Source organism: Festucalex cinctus, chromosome 2 (genome assembly GCF_051991245.1).
Source record: "Festucalex cinctus isolate MCC-2025b chromosome 2, RoL_Fcin_1.0, whole genome shotgun sequence".
NCBI classification, from domain to species: domain Eukaryota; kingdom Metazoa; phylum Chordata; class Actinopteri; order Syngnathiformes; family Syngnathidae; genus Festucalex; species Festucalex cinctus.
This window is the reverse complement of record NC_135412.1, coordinates 13,379,453-13,393,459: the sequence shown is the minus strand read 5'-3', so window position 1 is coordinate 13,393,459 and position 14,007 is coordinate 13,379,453. Positions and strand designations below refer to the sequence as shown.

Sequence of the window (14,007 nt, the reverse complement as noted above, 5' to 3'; positions counted from 1 at the left end):
AAAAAAAAAAAAAGTAAAGCGAGAACCCTCGTGATTTTTCCTACCAGTCCGCGACCCACCCATAATAGAGCCTGAGGCAAAAGTTACGATTCAGTGACTGAAACTACAAGTGCAGTATACCTCCTCTCCTTTGGGGATTCTGCGACTGGAGATGATGATGATCTTGTCCTCTTTGTCGAACGTCACAACCTCGGCGACACAGTTGGGCGCGCACGAGTGGTTGACGTAGCTGCAGTGGAGAACAGAAGCAGAATCTAAAACAACCTGGAAGAGGGCTACATGCTACATGAAAGGTCATTCACGCTAAAATGATGATACGATTTTGCAATGAATTCACTGACACATTTTGATCAGCTTTGTTCTCCACTGTTGGATCTGTTGGGGAACTACACCCACTTCACCCTACAATGCCAATATTGTTGCATGGTCTGTCTGTTTATGTTGCTGCTCCGTTTGCCCATCTTTGGCGTTTCACGTTACAGGTTAGCATTACGCTAGCAGACCTCGAGGTGTTGACTGGAATAAAAAGAAAAAAATTAGGGCCCGACCGATTAATCAGCCACCGATTGCAATTGGCCGTTTATTTGCCTTCAAATATCGGCCAAAACTATTATTTTCCCCTTAAAATGTTATCAAAGAAAACCAAAGTTTCCGACACTGTGAAAGTACCCCGAATGCACCATTATACATTTATATATATATATATATATATATATATATATATATATATATATATATATATATATTTATTTATTTTAAATAAATCATCAGATTAATGGGTAATCGGGATTTTTTTCTGCCAAAAATTGGTATCGACCTCAAAAAATGTATATTGTCAGGCCCTAAAAAAAAAAAACAAAAAAAAAAAAAAAAAACATCGCTTAAAATAACTTGCTCCTTATTTCTGATCAGTCAAGTAGTACTAAGAATTGCTTACCGAGCTGGGCCGCCAGTCAGAGTGGCATCAATCACCTGCTCATTGTTGATGCGGAACATGTAGATACCACGGTTCTAGGACAAAAACGATAAAAGACTCTCAAAGTGGACGAGCCAAAAAGGCTTTTTGTCATTTTGTTGACTCACAACATCATGCCTACACATACCTGTAACTCGTAGATTTTCTCCCGGCGGTTTGCCACCTCGTTGCGTATGACTGTGCCGATGTACTCGATGACCATGGTGTGCTTCTCGAGATCTTTCGCAGCGTACAGACCCAGGCCCTGAATGCGAGATCGAGCCAGGTATACGTTGTTCTTCCACTCGGTCTTCAGGCGCCGATACTGCGACGACTTGGAGTGGACAAACTGCTTGCTGTATGGCGTGTTCATCTCGCAGGTGAATGTGCTCTGGTACGCCTTGGACACGCTGGTGCTGTTCAAGGTGTGAGGCCTGAGGACAGACGGAGAAGCAAGACGGTCAGCTGGTCCACAAAAAAGGAAGAAGGGAAAGTCCATTTAGAGATCTGTAGTCTTAGATTACAGTCATTTTCTTTGTTTCTTTACATGGTACATGTTTCTTAATATGCCAAATACTCAATATTTTGTTGAAAATTCAAATTCATTGGGAAGAAAATTTGGTTTTTATTTACCCAAATATTTGAGAAAAAAAAGGATATTTTACAGCTGTAATTTTAATACATGATACCGCTATTTTTTTCACAGTTATCATACGTCTATTAAATATAATATAATAAATATTAATATAATATAGAGTAGACAAACAATCTATTGACAATTAAGTCTTCAACAAACCTAATGCCTATTGCATACCAAGTCAGTCAAACTTGTTTTTGTGGTTCAATAAAAATGAATAAAGCACTGTATACTGTGCATAAAGGGAATGCACAAAATTTTACTGTTTCTTCAAGGTGCACCAGAAGTTGTTGCTGGGTGCTTATTTTTTTTCCCCCAGCCCACCGACCTCACCGGTTGTGCCGATTCTAGGTTAATTATTATTACTTTTGATTCGTGTATTAATAACTTAAGTAGCCTATAGCAATAGCTTGAGAGGTATTCTCATTAACTTATTACAGCCCAAACATGATCTGGAAAAGGTTTCTGGTGGGAACATATGTACGTGTACCAAATGGAACATAGAATAAAATTGCTACTTTTAAAAGCTACTCACTCAAAATGGCTTCACAATAAATTGACTGAACAACAGTGGACGATTTGTCACAAAATGCATAAGAGGAAGCTCGAATGACTTTACAATTATGCAGCCATAAAACACTGAATTCTATGCAGGCGATTTTAAAGTCATGGTATGCTACAAGAAAGGCAACAGGGCTGTCTTAAAGCGACACACGTCTGAATATGATTGCTCGTTAAGGTTTACAGACCTTTACAGTTTACATGAACACGAGTCTTGTTTCAATAAATACTTTTGCCTTACCTCTTGCACTGTGTGGGGACTTTGGGCTCTGAGCGAGCACAACCAGTGGGATTAATCATGAGCGGGAGCTCCATCAGTGGGTGACGACCATATCGGAACTGGTAGTTCTGGCAGTTCTCCACTCCAGGCAACTAAAATACAACAAATGTGAGAAAATCATGTTAAATGCCCTTTAGCTTGTGCCCAGTGCGGTTATTATCCAACCGTCCATGTTCTGTATCCACCCATGTTATATATCTTTAAAAGTAATCAATTCAATGTTTTAAGTTTTGCAAGTGGCTCCTCGTTTACTTAATGAGGCACTTTATCATCTGCGTGTTTATTGCCTCTGGCTGCTATGAATTACACTCGTTTCACTGATGTAGCGTCTTATTAGTCCAGTAGAGGGGCTCATTGTTACACTTGTTGAACAGATAGAATATCTGTTTAGTCTTTGTCTCAAACAAGTACAGTATCAAAACCATAATGAAAAAAAAAAGCACAATATGAGAAGATGCAAGTTTGAGAAGGGGTAGAAAGAAGAAAAACCTATCAAGTTTTACATAATTTAAAATCAGAATCCATAAAGACATAGCCGATACAAGTATTTCAATACATTTTTGAAGATTACACTTAAGTACAAACCTCTTTGTGAAGGAAAATGGTAAAATAATCAACACAAATCCGCAACAACGCTTCTGGAGCTCCAGTTTTCATATTATCTGTCTCATTGCACAAAGCTAAGAACGTGTTGCGAAGGCAGAATATTAACCTTAAACACAAAGCACTGATAAGACAAAAATGTAGTTAAACAGTCAAAATTAATATATAATTTTCAAGTTTTTTTTTTTTCAATATATAAAGCTCCAAAAAGTTAATGTTTCTAAGACAAAATGTAGATGTTTAAAATAAAAACAAATGGTTGACAAATGAGTAATTTTGTAACAAATAAATAAATAAATAAATAAAATAAAATCACAAACACTCACATTCATGCCTATTGACAATTTCGAGTCTTCACTGAACATGCAGTAACAAGAGAAAACCCATGCAAACACAACACAACACAACACAACACACATGCAAACGCCATATAAGATGGAACGGAGATTTGAACCCAGAACCTAATAACTGTGAGGCAAATGTGCTAACCACTAAGTCAGTCTTTTTCTCTTACCGATTCAGTGATGCGCATGACAGCATGAATGGTGAGGCCAAACATCTCTTCTCCTTTGACATGTTCAGTGAACAGCTTCAACATGGACGAGTCATCTCGGAGTTTGGCGACCTTGTGAACCACCTGTTCCCAGATTCCTATCAACAAACGGGGGCAAACATTCAGTTACTGCCGGACTGAAGACAATGAGACAAAACAAACACAAAGCGTCTGTATCTCAAAGTCTTACCCTGTGGAGTCATGTCACGATAATGCAAATCCTCCATGCCATGTTCCATAACACGCACTTCAAACAAGGGGCGGCCTTCATCCTCACTGATGCGACACCGGTAGCGACAGCGCTTGTTGGGCACGCGCGTGCTCCAGTAGATGCGGGTGGCCTCATAGCCCACAGGGAAGATGGCTGTCGGTGAGTGGAAGACGGCCATTTGGGAGGGTAGCAGCTGACCAACGGCGTGAAAGATGAGACCGCCCACGCGGAAAAGGTGGACGCGGTCGCCTCGCTGCAAGATGCTGGCTATTTGCTTGACCTCGTCGCGCTCGATGTACACCCGCCGTAAAACGGCGAAAGAGCAGAGCTCGTCCTCGCTGGGGCCTTTCAGCTTGTGCTGCGTGCACAACATGGTTTTGTCTTTGAAGAACATGCAGCGGGCCCGAATGGCGCAGGCAAAGTGGTAGACATTTGGGCAGCGCAGTCGGTTGCAGCTGTTGGTGGCGCCCGTTTTCTGGCAGCACGCGCACAGGGTGCGCAATCCGCGACGCAGCGCCACCTCCACGTTGATAAGCGCGCCCCCCTGCGTCTCGTATACCTCGGTCGACCACAGGGCGCAGTTGAGGTGCACCCACAGGTCCACGTCGATGTTGAGCAAGCGGGCAGGGCCGTCGGTGGCGCCGTCACCCTCCTCGTGGCAAAAGCAGCATTTGCGTTTATCCCGTGGCAACCTGTCAGGTCGCAGAGTAATGCGGAGGCGCTCCATCAGCTCGGACACCTCACGGCTGTTCTCCTTCTTCGAACCCCCTTTACGTATGGAGATGACGATCTGCAGGCGCTTCCAGCGAATTCCCTTCCATTTTTTCACATTGGGAAGCAAGACCTCCTCATCAGGAGAGAGAGGCCTGCGTTGTTTTATAGCCTTGAGAGAGGACTCCAGTGGGCTGGAAGAATCTGTGATGAGAGGATCGCTGACCGATTCCTCCTTGGCAGGAAGTGTTAAGTGATCTTCTGGGGGAGCAGGGTTAATACATGCTGGATCTGAGGCCGTCTCTGGAGCGGCAACTGTCGACAGGGTCAAGTCAGCTCGTTCTAAAGGAGGACCACCATCCTGCTCAGGCTCCACCTTGATCTGGACAGTGGTTGGAGTGGCAGGTAAGGGGGATGAGAGGTCTGACTTTTTGGAAGGTTCTGCCTCATGAGTTGAAATTGGAGCTGGGGAGGAAGGAGGGGGCGGGGATGGGGATGGAGGAGGTGATTCCTCCACTGGTATGATCGGAAGGTGGCGCACATCCAAGTCATTTACTTTGGTGGTATAACAGTGCTGGACTGTTTTGTCTTCATTGTCTGGGAATTCCTGAAAGAAAATGCACACATATGTTGCTGAAGAAATGTAACACACAGGGACTTAAAGCAACAACAAGACCTTGAACTGACCTGTTTGATCAGTGCCAGAATGTCCACTTGTTTCTTTAATGTACAGCCAGGCAGAGACACGTCAAATTGCCTTAACCACTCTTCCTGACTGGATGAGGCATTGTCCTTTAGACAGAGAGAACCTGGAAGACACAGTCAGTTGTAAATAAGATAACTACACTTGACTTCCTCTCTTTGTTACAGTTAGCATAAAGATTGTGTTCCCTCACTGTATTGCGGTTCGGCCTTCACATCACTGCCTGGTTGCTTTTTTTATTTTATTTTAACAAGTTCTCCTGTTGCATACAAGTTGTTAGGATGCTGCCATTTTCAAGTGCGTCATCACTATGCATTTTCGTCAAGACAGAGCATGTGCAGACCGTCCGCAGCCTGGCTATTCCGAATGAATTTTTTACATGGCGTTTGTTCGGACTGGCAAATAAAATATCATCCCTGCGATTCTGAATGAAATTCCATTCAGATGCGGCCTTTATTTTTTCTTCTTTCGATTGAGCGGTTTATAGGAAGCATTTGCATTCTGTTTCATTCTCGGAAAAGTGTTTCCTCATTGGTTGCGGGTGTTACGTTCCAAAAATTACCCACAATAATGGAAATCCGTGTTTATATATATATATATATATTTTTTTTTTTTTTTTATTTGATTTTATTATAAATGCTTTTTCATTCATCATATATGTTCTTTTTCCATTTACATTAATTTCCTCCATTAAACCTTTTTTAAATGTTATTTTATTTACTTATTTATACAGCACAATATATATTTTTTCATTTATTATATACGTTTTTTGTTTTGGTATGATTTTTAGTTTATTATAAATCATTTTTCATTCACCATTTGTTTTTGTTTTTTCATGTAGTCATTTTTTCCATTAAAAGTATAATTTTTTAATTTACTTGTTATACAGTCAAGTCAAGTCATCTTTATTTAGCACAGTGTATATTTTCTATCTCCGGAATGCAATGTCGTGGAGTGACAGGACAGACACCGTTGGAAAAGTCTCGTCGAGACGAATCCAGGGTGACCGTGCGTCCCTGGTTGGACGTACAGCTCGAGAGATACAGCTGTACAAAGACCCAAAAAAAAAAAAAAAAAAAAAAAAACCAAAAAGCATGTTTTTTTTAATAAAAAAAAAAAAAAAAACTGTAAAAAAAATAAATAAATAAAAAAATCTGCGAAACAGCGCGGCCGCGAAAGATGAACCCGCAATAAACCAGTGAACACTGTACACTCAACACTCAATGTAATCCCTGCTACTATAAAGGATTTCACCAATTGCGTGTGGGTCTGGAGGACGTGGGTTAACTGCAGTAATATGACATTATTTCACATGGAATCTTATTTGGAGGAAAGCATGGAAAATCTTTCTAAGCTCATACCTGATTGCACAGGTCCTTTCCCAGGATCATTCACACCAGACGTGTCAGGGTTCTGGGAAGGGAAGGTCACCTCGTATGAACCTGGCATCCTAATCTTGAGCAGCTGGGCCATTGCCATCATCACATGGTTAAGTTTCTGGGAAAACATCACGGTAGTTTTCAGTCAACTATGCATGTAGGAACAAGACAGAATAGCATGAAAGAATCTACTAGTGTAATACCTTGGCTGCCATAGACGACAATGTGAAGGTAACAGCCACCTCGTTACTTTTGGCCTTATCCCAGTGATTGGATATGGAAACCACTCTTCCATCAGCTGCTTCAAAAGGTTTGCTATCTGAGAACGCTAGCATAGTAGAGAACATATGAATTTTTATTTCTGGCTAAATGGATTTTACATTTCAAAAATCATTATGAGATTGCAGTTACAAGTACATTGAAACTTTCTCCATTATCATTTAAAGATTTTTATGGTGACCCCATTTGAACTTATTAATGCCTATTTTTACCTGGGATAGCCGTGCGAGGAATGAGGGGAATTACGGGGGAAATTGCTCTCTCTGTCTCCTCTTCCTTTGGCTCCCGCAGGCGAGGGAATCGTGGAGTTTCCTCTCCAACGTTGCTCTCTGGAGAGGATGCCGGAATGATGCTTTCTGGGGCATCCTCATCATCGCTCTCCATCCTGTCAAAAAGGCATCCAAATTTGTCTTGCTTCCGAGCAAAGGAATAAGTGACAAAGCAGCAAAGAACCCCTGCTGTACCTGATGTCCTCATTCTGGTTATGTGGTGGAGTGGGAAGCGCCGCAAGAATGTCTACACTCTTTGTCTCCTCAGTAACCGCTTCTGCACAGACAATTAGAGAACATTTAGAAGTAGAGATTTTGGACAATTGCACAACATAAATCCTAATTAGATAAGCCGTTTTTTACCGATTGGTTTGCTTTTTGAGTCTGCATTTTTCTGACCCTGAGAGAGTTCCTCCCCAGGAGTCACTCCATTGAGCAGCTTGTGCTGTACAGAAGGCGGAGGTGTCGGTGGCAGCGAAGATGGAGGTGTTGGTGGGTTGCTGAGGTTGCTCTGCGAAAGGCAAACAATTCCCCTTGATGAACATCCAAAAGCAGGATGACTGATGGCGCAGCGTGGCTTTACCTTGGTGAGTAACTGAGAATAGTAGTCTGGGATATTGTCAAGCATTGCATTTCCAAAGGATCCTTTCAGTTGGGCTTTTCCATTGGCTGGGCTACTCCCAAAAGGAGAAAACAGATCCAAGCTAGCTGTGATGGATGGTTCCATCAGGGGCAGCAGAGACAGACCCTGGAAAGTAAACACCAATTAGCAACCATTAAGGAATGAACCATTTGAGCAACGCATGTGTATTTTATTAATCCGTTTACCTGTTTTAGTTGCTTTATGAGCACTTCAGCGCTTTTTCCAACTTCTTCCTTCTTATTCTTCTTCCGTGCGTTAAGCCCGCGGTCTCCAGGTGCTTTATTAGTGCGCTTTGGCTTTTGTACTGGAGCCCTTTTACTTATTGACTGCAAATCCTAAGTGTCAAGAAAATAATAAATTTTTAACCCCACAGAACTGCTTAGAAAAAAAAATGCATAGCCCACAACTAAAAGAAAATGTACCTCCATATTCCGAGGAGTCCCTTGAAGTTTTTGTTCCAGCATTGCCAGTTTGCTGTTGATGTGGCCATTGATCTCATTGTGGATACCATCAGAGGGCCTCTGGGCAGCAAGCTGAAGGTTCTTTGTTCTCAAGAGTTTCTGGAGCAATTGTTGTCCAGTTTCAGATCTGGGATCATCTGCATTAATAAATGTAGAGTTGCTCCCAGAAGAAATTATGTCAGCTGTCACTTCTCGCTTTATGGCATTAGAAGTGTCTTCTCCTCCACCATCACAGTGGACCTCCCTTGGCTCCTGTTTAATGTTGTGCAGCGTCAACTTGCATAGATCCCCTTCTGTAGAGCCACGCGGTGGGTGAGGAGCATGACTTACTGCAACTTGTGGTGACTGTTGCCGGACATTCGATCCTGCCTGAGGACCATTTGGAATCAGTGGGGTTGTCGGAGATGCTTCCGTGTTCGATGTCTGCGATTCTATTTTGAGCCCTGGACAGTCGAGTGGAGTCTTGGCTCCTGGTGACCTGAGTGGAGACGCCTTGACTTGAGGGTATGGACTTCCCCTTCCCGGTCTAATGTCAGCTAAGGAAGGTGAAGCGACATGGGACGGGTGTGGGGAGGTGGGGTGGGTGGGGCTCATGCCAAAAGAAGCTCTTGGAGAATATGCATGAGAAGGTGATCCCTGCATGCGGACTGCTGCAGTTGGGATTAACGCCTGTTGCTGGTGCTGGTTCGGAGTAGGTGGACGCATCCCTAGGGCTTGGTTCAGCGGGTGTCTGATATCACCAGGGTGCGTAGGCAGCGACTGACGTGGTGACGTGGGTCTGATCATAGGAGACCGTGGCACAGGTAACTGTCCCCTCATAACAGGATGTGGTATTGCCTCTCCCATTTGCGGTTGTGGCTGCCCTGGGACCATCATTCCCTGCTGAAACTGAGGAGAACCACTCTGCTGCTGAGTGCACATACCACCAGGCTTCCCTATGGCGCCATACGGTATATGTTGCCCTTCCATTCTTGGCATTTGCTTACCAGCGTGTGGCACCTGTCCTGGTAACGCGTGATGTCTCAATTGACTTTGTTGTCCTTGAGGCATTGGCATTCGCAGCATTGGTCCCTGGTGGAGCTGTCTCTGGGCGATCATAGCTTGGATGTGTTGTAACTGTTGATTTGGGGGAAGATTGCGCAGCTGTGGATTTTGAGCAATGATAGCCTGCACCTGGAGGTTGATAGGGGTACGTAAAGGTGCAGGGGGCATCCCGGGCCTCTGTGCCATCATGCCTTGCTGCTGAGCTCTGATCATGCCCATCATTGCCTGCTGTTTTTGCTGCTGTGCAATGAGTGATTGCTGTTGAGGGTGATTCATTAAAACAGACTGTGGCTGGCCAATACTCTGTTTCTGGATGCTGGGAACTTGAGATTGCTGCACATTCAGAACCGTTTGTAGCCGTTGTTGTTGCTGTTGGGCTAAGAAATCCGCAGGTTTTCCTTCTTCTTTAACCGCCATCAAAGTGGGCTTGTCAGTACTACCTGAATCTTGCCTCTGTAGAGGAATTGGCAGTTGTTGTGGCTGTTGCTGAACCGCACTAGTCTGTTGATTCACAACCATGTGATTCACAACCAAACTGGCTTGCTGATCAGGAAGTGATGGTTGTTGCTGCATCATATAAGCCTTGTCTTGGTGCTGCTGAAGAAGTGGCTGTCGGCCCAAATCCGGTTGCTGATCATTTGCAGAGCCTACCTGGCTCATATGATTGGGAGTGGAGGATCCACTATGCTGCGACGGCGTTCGTGTGCCCGGGCTGAGAATGTCCCCCTCTTTCGTCTCTGCTGTTTGACTCTCTGTAGCGCCTAATGGCTGAGGCGTTGTACTGCCTGTTGAAGGGGATGAACCCATTTGCGGCGTAGAGGGTTGGGAAAGCCTTCCTTGCTCTTGGCTAGATTGAATTAATGGTGTTGACTGCCTTTGTGTCATCGATTGCTGCTGAATTTGGGTAAACGTTTTTGGGGCATTCTGTTGTTGTTGTTGTTGTTGTTGTTGCTGCTGCTGAGAAGAAAGCATGAGTTGTGCCATAATGTTCGGTTGTTGTTGGGTCAGCTGTGCCTGGGGACCCCTGAGAGCAGGATGACCTGGAGATACAATAATTCCCTGCTGACCCATCAAAGTAGCCCTCTGTTGTTGTGTAACTGGCTGATTCTCAGGCAACCCAGGTTGAGATGCCACCATGGCTTGAGCCTGGTTATTGGGCTGGCCAGCACTAAAGTTCTGTGGCGGTGGAGCCACTGATGGGCCTGCACCCATTACTTGTGGAACCTGAGCTATGCTCTGTGGATTCACCTGATTGGCTAACATCTCCTGTTGAAGGCTTGCTTGCTGTTGGGACACAAGTGGGTTACCCATCAAACCAGGCTGTGGCTGAGGAATTAAGGCCGACTGTTGATTTCGGTGTTGCTGCTGGCCCATCATCGCTTGCTGTTGTTGTTGTAGCTTTGCCATGTGCATCCTATGCTGAAGCTGTCTTTCTTGGAGAAGCCTGGGGTCAGCAGCCTGCATTCCGGGTGGTCCCTGTGGGAAGAATCCTGTTGGAGCACCAGGGGGGCATGTGGGCCGAGCACCGTTGGCTCCGAGGGCTACCGGAAGCTGAGGCTGAGCTCTTCCGATGAAAGGCTGACCTTGGGGCATCCGGACGGGCATTCCACCTTGGGGAACCATACCAGGGTGTTGGCTAATGACTGGACTTCCCTGTTGGCCCATCATCATCTGGCCAGGTAACTTGGGAAACATGTGAGGTGGTGTTCCCTGTGCAGAATGTACAGGAGCTAGAAGACCCGGACCTTGCTGCTGCTGCTGCTGCTGCTTGCTTCTATACTCAGCAATGAGGTTAGTGTGCTCCTTTTGTTGCTTCCGTACCTAGAGCAAACCAGATATTTACGGTATATGTTTTTTTTTAAGCCATAAGACATTTTCCTGCGTCAACTTTTAAGTTTTCATAGGTACCGTGATCATGATAATACAGTGATTAGGATATACATGAATGAATGGGAGACATTTTTAAATCTACATGCCTGGTCAAGCTGTTTCTGAATTTTGCTCTGCTCTTCTGTGACCAACTTGAGTTTCTCAGCATCTGACTCAGCAAACTCTCTGCCAGCTTTCTTCGCAGTGCGTTGCTTAGCACAAAGTGCCTTACGTGATTTTCGATGCACTCCAATTTGTTCTTCCAAAAATTTTAACTGCATTTGGAGTAATTGCTGAGTGTGAACTAGCCATTCCTCATACTGGTGCTGTTCTGAATTATCTGTAATCAGGAAATTCAGTTAGATCGCAACAACAAGATAAGAGCTTTACATATAAACTAATGCATTTGTTATCATCAGTGCAGTACATACTGATGATTCCTTGAACAAACTGAGGAGGGTTCGGTCTAGACTGGGTGGGATCACCGGTTTCTCCCTCCTGAACACAAAATAAATTGAACTGTAAAATGACATTATGTTAAATATATCCCTTTCCCAAATGTAAGAGCTTACTTTTGGAGGCCCTGATGAAATTTGACCTGGATCTGTGCCTGGGGCAGATGACAATCTTTGAGCAAGTAGAGAAACCTGTTGCCTAGAAAGAAAGCAAAACATACGTAGATGGCAACATTGCTACTCAACTCAACTCAACTTTATTTATAAAGCACTTTAAAACAAGCATTGCTGTATACTAAGTGCTGTACATGAAACAGAAATCGGCCATGCAGTAAAGAATAAGATAAGTAAAACAAGAACAAAAACATTTTAAGTGAGTATACAAGTAAATAAAGTTTACATCAAGACATTACCTGTTGATGCCAGGGGGCCCAACCATTGGGTCCTGTGCTAACACTCTTTTTATGCCCTTAAGAGCCACCATCTTTGCCTTGGCAATTGGATCCATTATGTCATCAGTAGCAAATTTGTCTAAATCTGCAATTCAAGAGCAAAACAATGTCTGTTCGTATCGTGCAGGGGAAAAAAAAAAGTGTGTTACAGAATAATTACAGATAAAAGCCATAGTGGTTACCTTTGTCTGGGAAGAAATTGTTGGCCAGAGGCGACTGCTTCACCACAGGTTGCTGAGGTGGATGATTGAGACCTGCGTGCATTCCAGGCTGGCCCATTCTCACCATGGCTTGCTGCTGGCTCATGGCCATGTGAGGTGACGATGCCATTGCAGGTCCCAAAAGCCGTTGTTGATGCTGCAGCATGTGTGGAGCACGTGGCACCATGCCGGGCTGGGCCATCACTGCTTGAGATGGTGGACGGTGGTGCTGTGGCAGCACTAACGGTCCGGGTGCTTGTGGGTTTGACTGCTGACTTGGAACGCAGGGAAAATGAGGCGCCATGCCTCCTTGGTGAAGGGAGCTAAGCTGTTGCTGCTTCTGCTGCTCCTTCTTCTCATGTTCCAGAAGATCTTGTATCAAAAGAGGCAGCTCACCATCCAATGAGCTCTCTACTTTTGCCAAATCTACGGCAGCAGAGTGCTGTCCTCCAACATCAGGCAGGTCAAGTGCATCGTCACCAATATCTGCATTCTCAGCAACTGTCGGAAAAGGCAAGGGCCCGTCCTGGCCTTGTAGCGGATATGGAAGTCCCCCTAAACGAACAGAACTGAGGGAGGCTGGCTGTTGTTCTTGCTGTGCAGGCATGGCCGAAGTTGTGTTCCCACTCAGAAGCAAAGAGACAGCTTCTACCATTTCATCTTTTACAGAATTCTGTCCTGACAGCAGTTGTGGCGTGAGCGTTTCTACTTTCACCTTTGCGTTATCAGCTATGTTAAGGGAGGGCGGCATTTGGGTGGATGACCTGCCTGGTGAGGACGGTGTCGTTGAGAGAGACTTCTGTCCAGACTCCAACTTGGGTTTTTTTTCCACTTTAACAAGTGCAGATCCAGAAACTGATGAAGGGGTTTCACTTTCAGCTTCTACTAAACGCAGCTGGTCTGAGAAGCCATCCTTGGGGTCTCCCTGGTCCAGTTCAGGATCAGTGTAAGCCAGCAAGTCAAATTCATCACTATTAAGTAAGTCATCAAGATGTGGATCATTAGTTTCCAAGTTGTCCAGGTTTCCCAGTTCATCATCTCCTTTGTCTGGGTCCAAGTCAAGCGCTAAATCCTCTTCATCCTCCACACCTCCATCGCCTGGGGCATCCCCAAGTCCTTCAAGATCTGGCTCTGGCAGTGCCTCATTGTGTTCTATTACAGCAACTTGGTTTTGTTCTGCGCCTAGACTTGATTGTGAAAGCCGACGATGTCCAACACCAGGAGTATTGGGAGTCAAAACTCCTGCCTGGGACTGCTGTGTTCCTGGGACTGCCGACTGCTGAGGTAATAAAGCCGACAGTTCATTCTGCTGTAATTTCAATTGTGAGTCGATACCCCCATCAGACGGAATAGCACTGGCATGTGCTATGGGATGCTGCTGGACGTAAGGTGCTGGCATCTCTTGTGGAACAAAGAGACGCTGTCTGGGCTGAGGCCCACGAGGCATAAACTGGGGTCTAAGTGGTAGCCTCTGTGAGTTGTGTCTTAATTCAATAAACTGTGGAGGGGGTCCTTGGCCCATTGGTTGCAAATTCTCTCCTCCATGCCCTGGTAACAAGGGGTGAGGGTGACCCATACCTTCCATACCCTGGATGTTGACAGCAGTAGTGAGGTTGTGCCTTACGGCCATAGCCTCCATGCCAGGGTGGGGGAATCTCCTTGGTCCTGGAGTATGCCACTGAGGAGGGAACTGTGGACGAGGAAACATGCCCTGCGGCTTGGTGGGTCCTGATGGCCTGAAG

The 14,007-nt window shown here is 44.9% G+C and overlaps 1 protein-coding gene across 2 annotated transcripts in view; it reads right to left on the bottom strand.

Moving 5' to 3' along the window:
- The window catches only part of kmt2d (lysine (K)-specific methyltransferase 2D), a 36,666-nt gene that overhangs the window by 6,404 nt on the left and 16,255 nt on the right, over positions 1–14,007 (bottom strand). For both annotated transcript variants that reach the window (XM_077512969.1, XM_077512970.1), the window contains exons 35-54: positions 12,248–14,001; positions 12,027–12,150; positions 11,731–11,812; positions 11,590–11,656; positions 11,266–11,498; positions 8,207–11,110; positions 7,970–8,119; positions 7,725–7,889; positions 7,505–7,652; positions 7,337–7,418; positions 7,085–7,257; positions 6,797–6,921; positions 6,576–6,711; positions 5,199–5,320; positions 3,780–5,118; positions 3,551–3,687; positions 2,395–2,525; positions 1,104–1,389; positions 938–1,011; positions 121–229 (exon numbers count right to left, since the gene is read on the bottom strand). In XM_077512969.1, the coding sequence (XP_077369095.1) occupies positions 121–229; positions 938–1,011; positions 1,104–1,389; positions 2,395–2,525; positions 3,551–3,687; positions 3,780–5,118; positions 5,199–5,320; positions 6,576–6,711; positions 6,797–6,921; positions 7,085–7,257; positions 7,337–7,418; positions 7,505–7,652; positions 7,725–7,889; positions 7,970–8,119; positions 8,207–11,110; positions 11,266–11,498; positions 11,590–11,656; positions 11,731–11,812; positions 12,027–12,150; positions 12,248–14,001 (8,341 nt within the window). The remainder of the gene's footprint in view (positions 1–120; positions 230–937; positions 1,012–1,103; positions 1,390–2,394; positions 2,526–3,550; positions 3,688–3,779; positions 5,119–5,198; positions 5,321–6,575; positions 6,712–6,796; positions 6,922–7,084; positions 7,258–7,336; positions 7,419–7,504; positions 7,653–7,724; positions 7,890–7,969; positions 8,120–8,206; positions 11,111–11,265; positions 11,499–11,589; positions 11,657–11,730; positions 11,813–12,026; positions 12,151–12,247; positions 14,002–14,007) is intronic.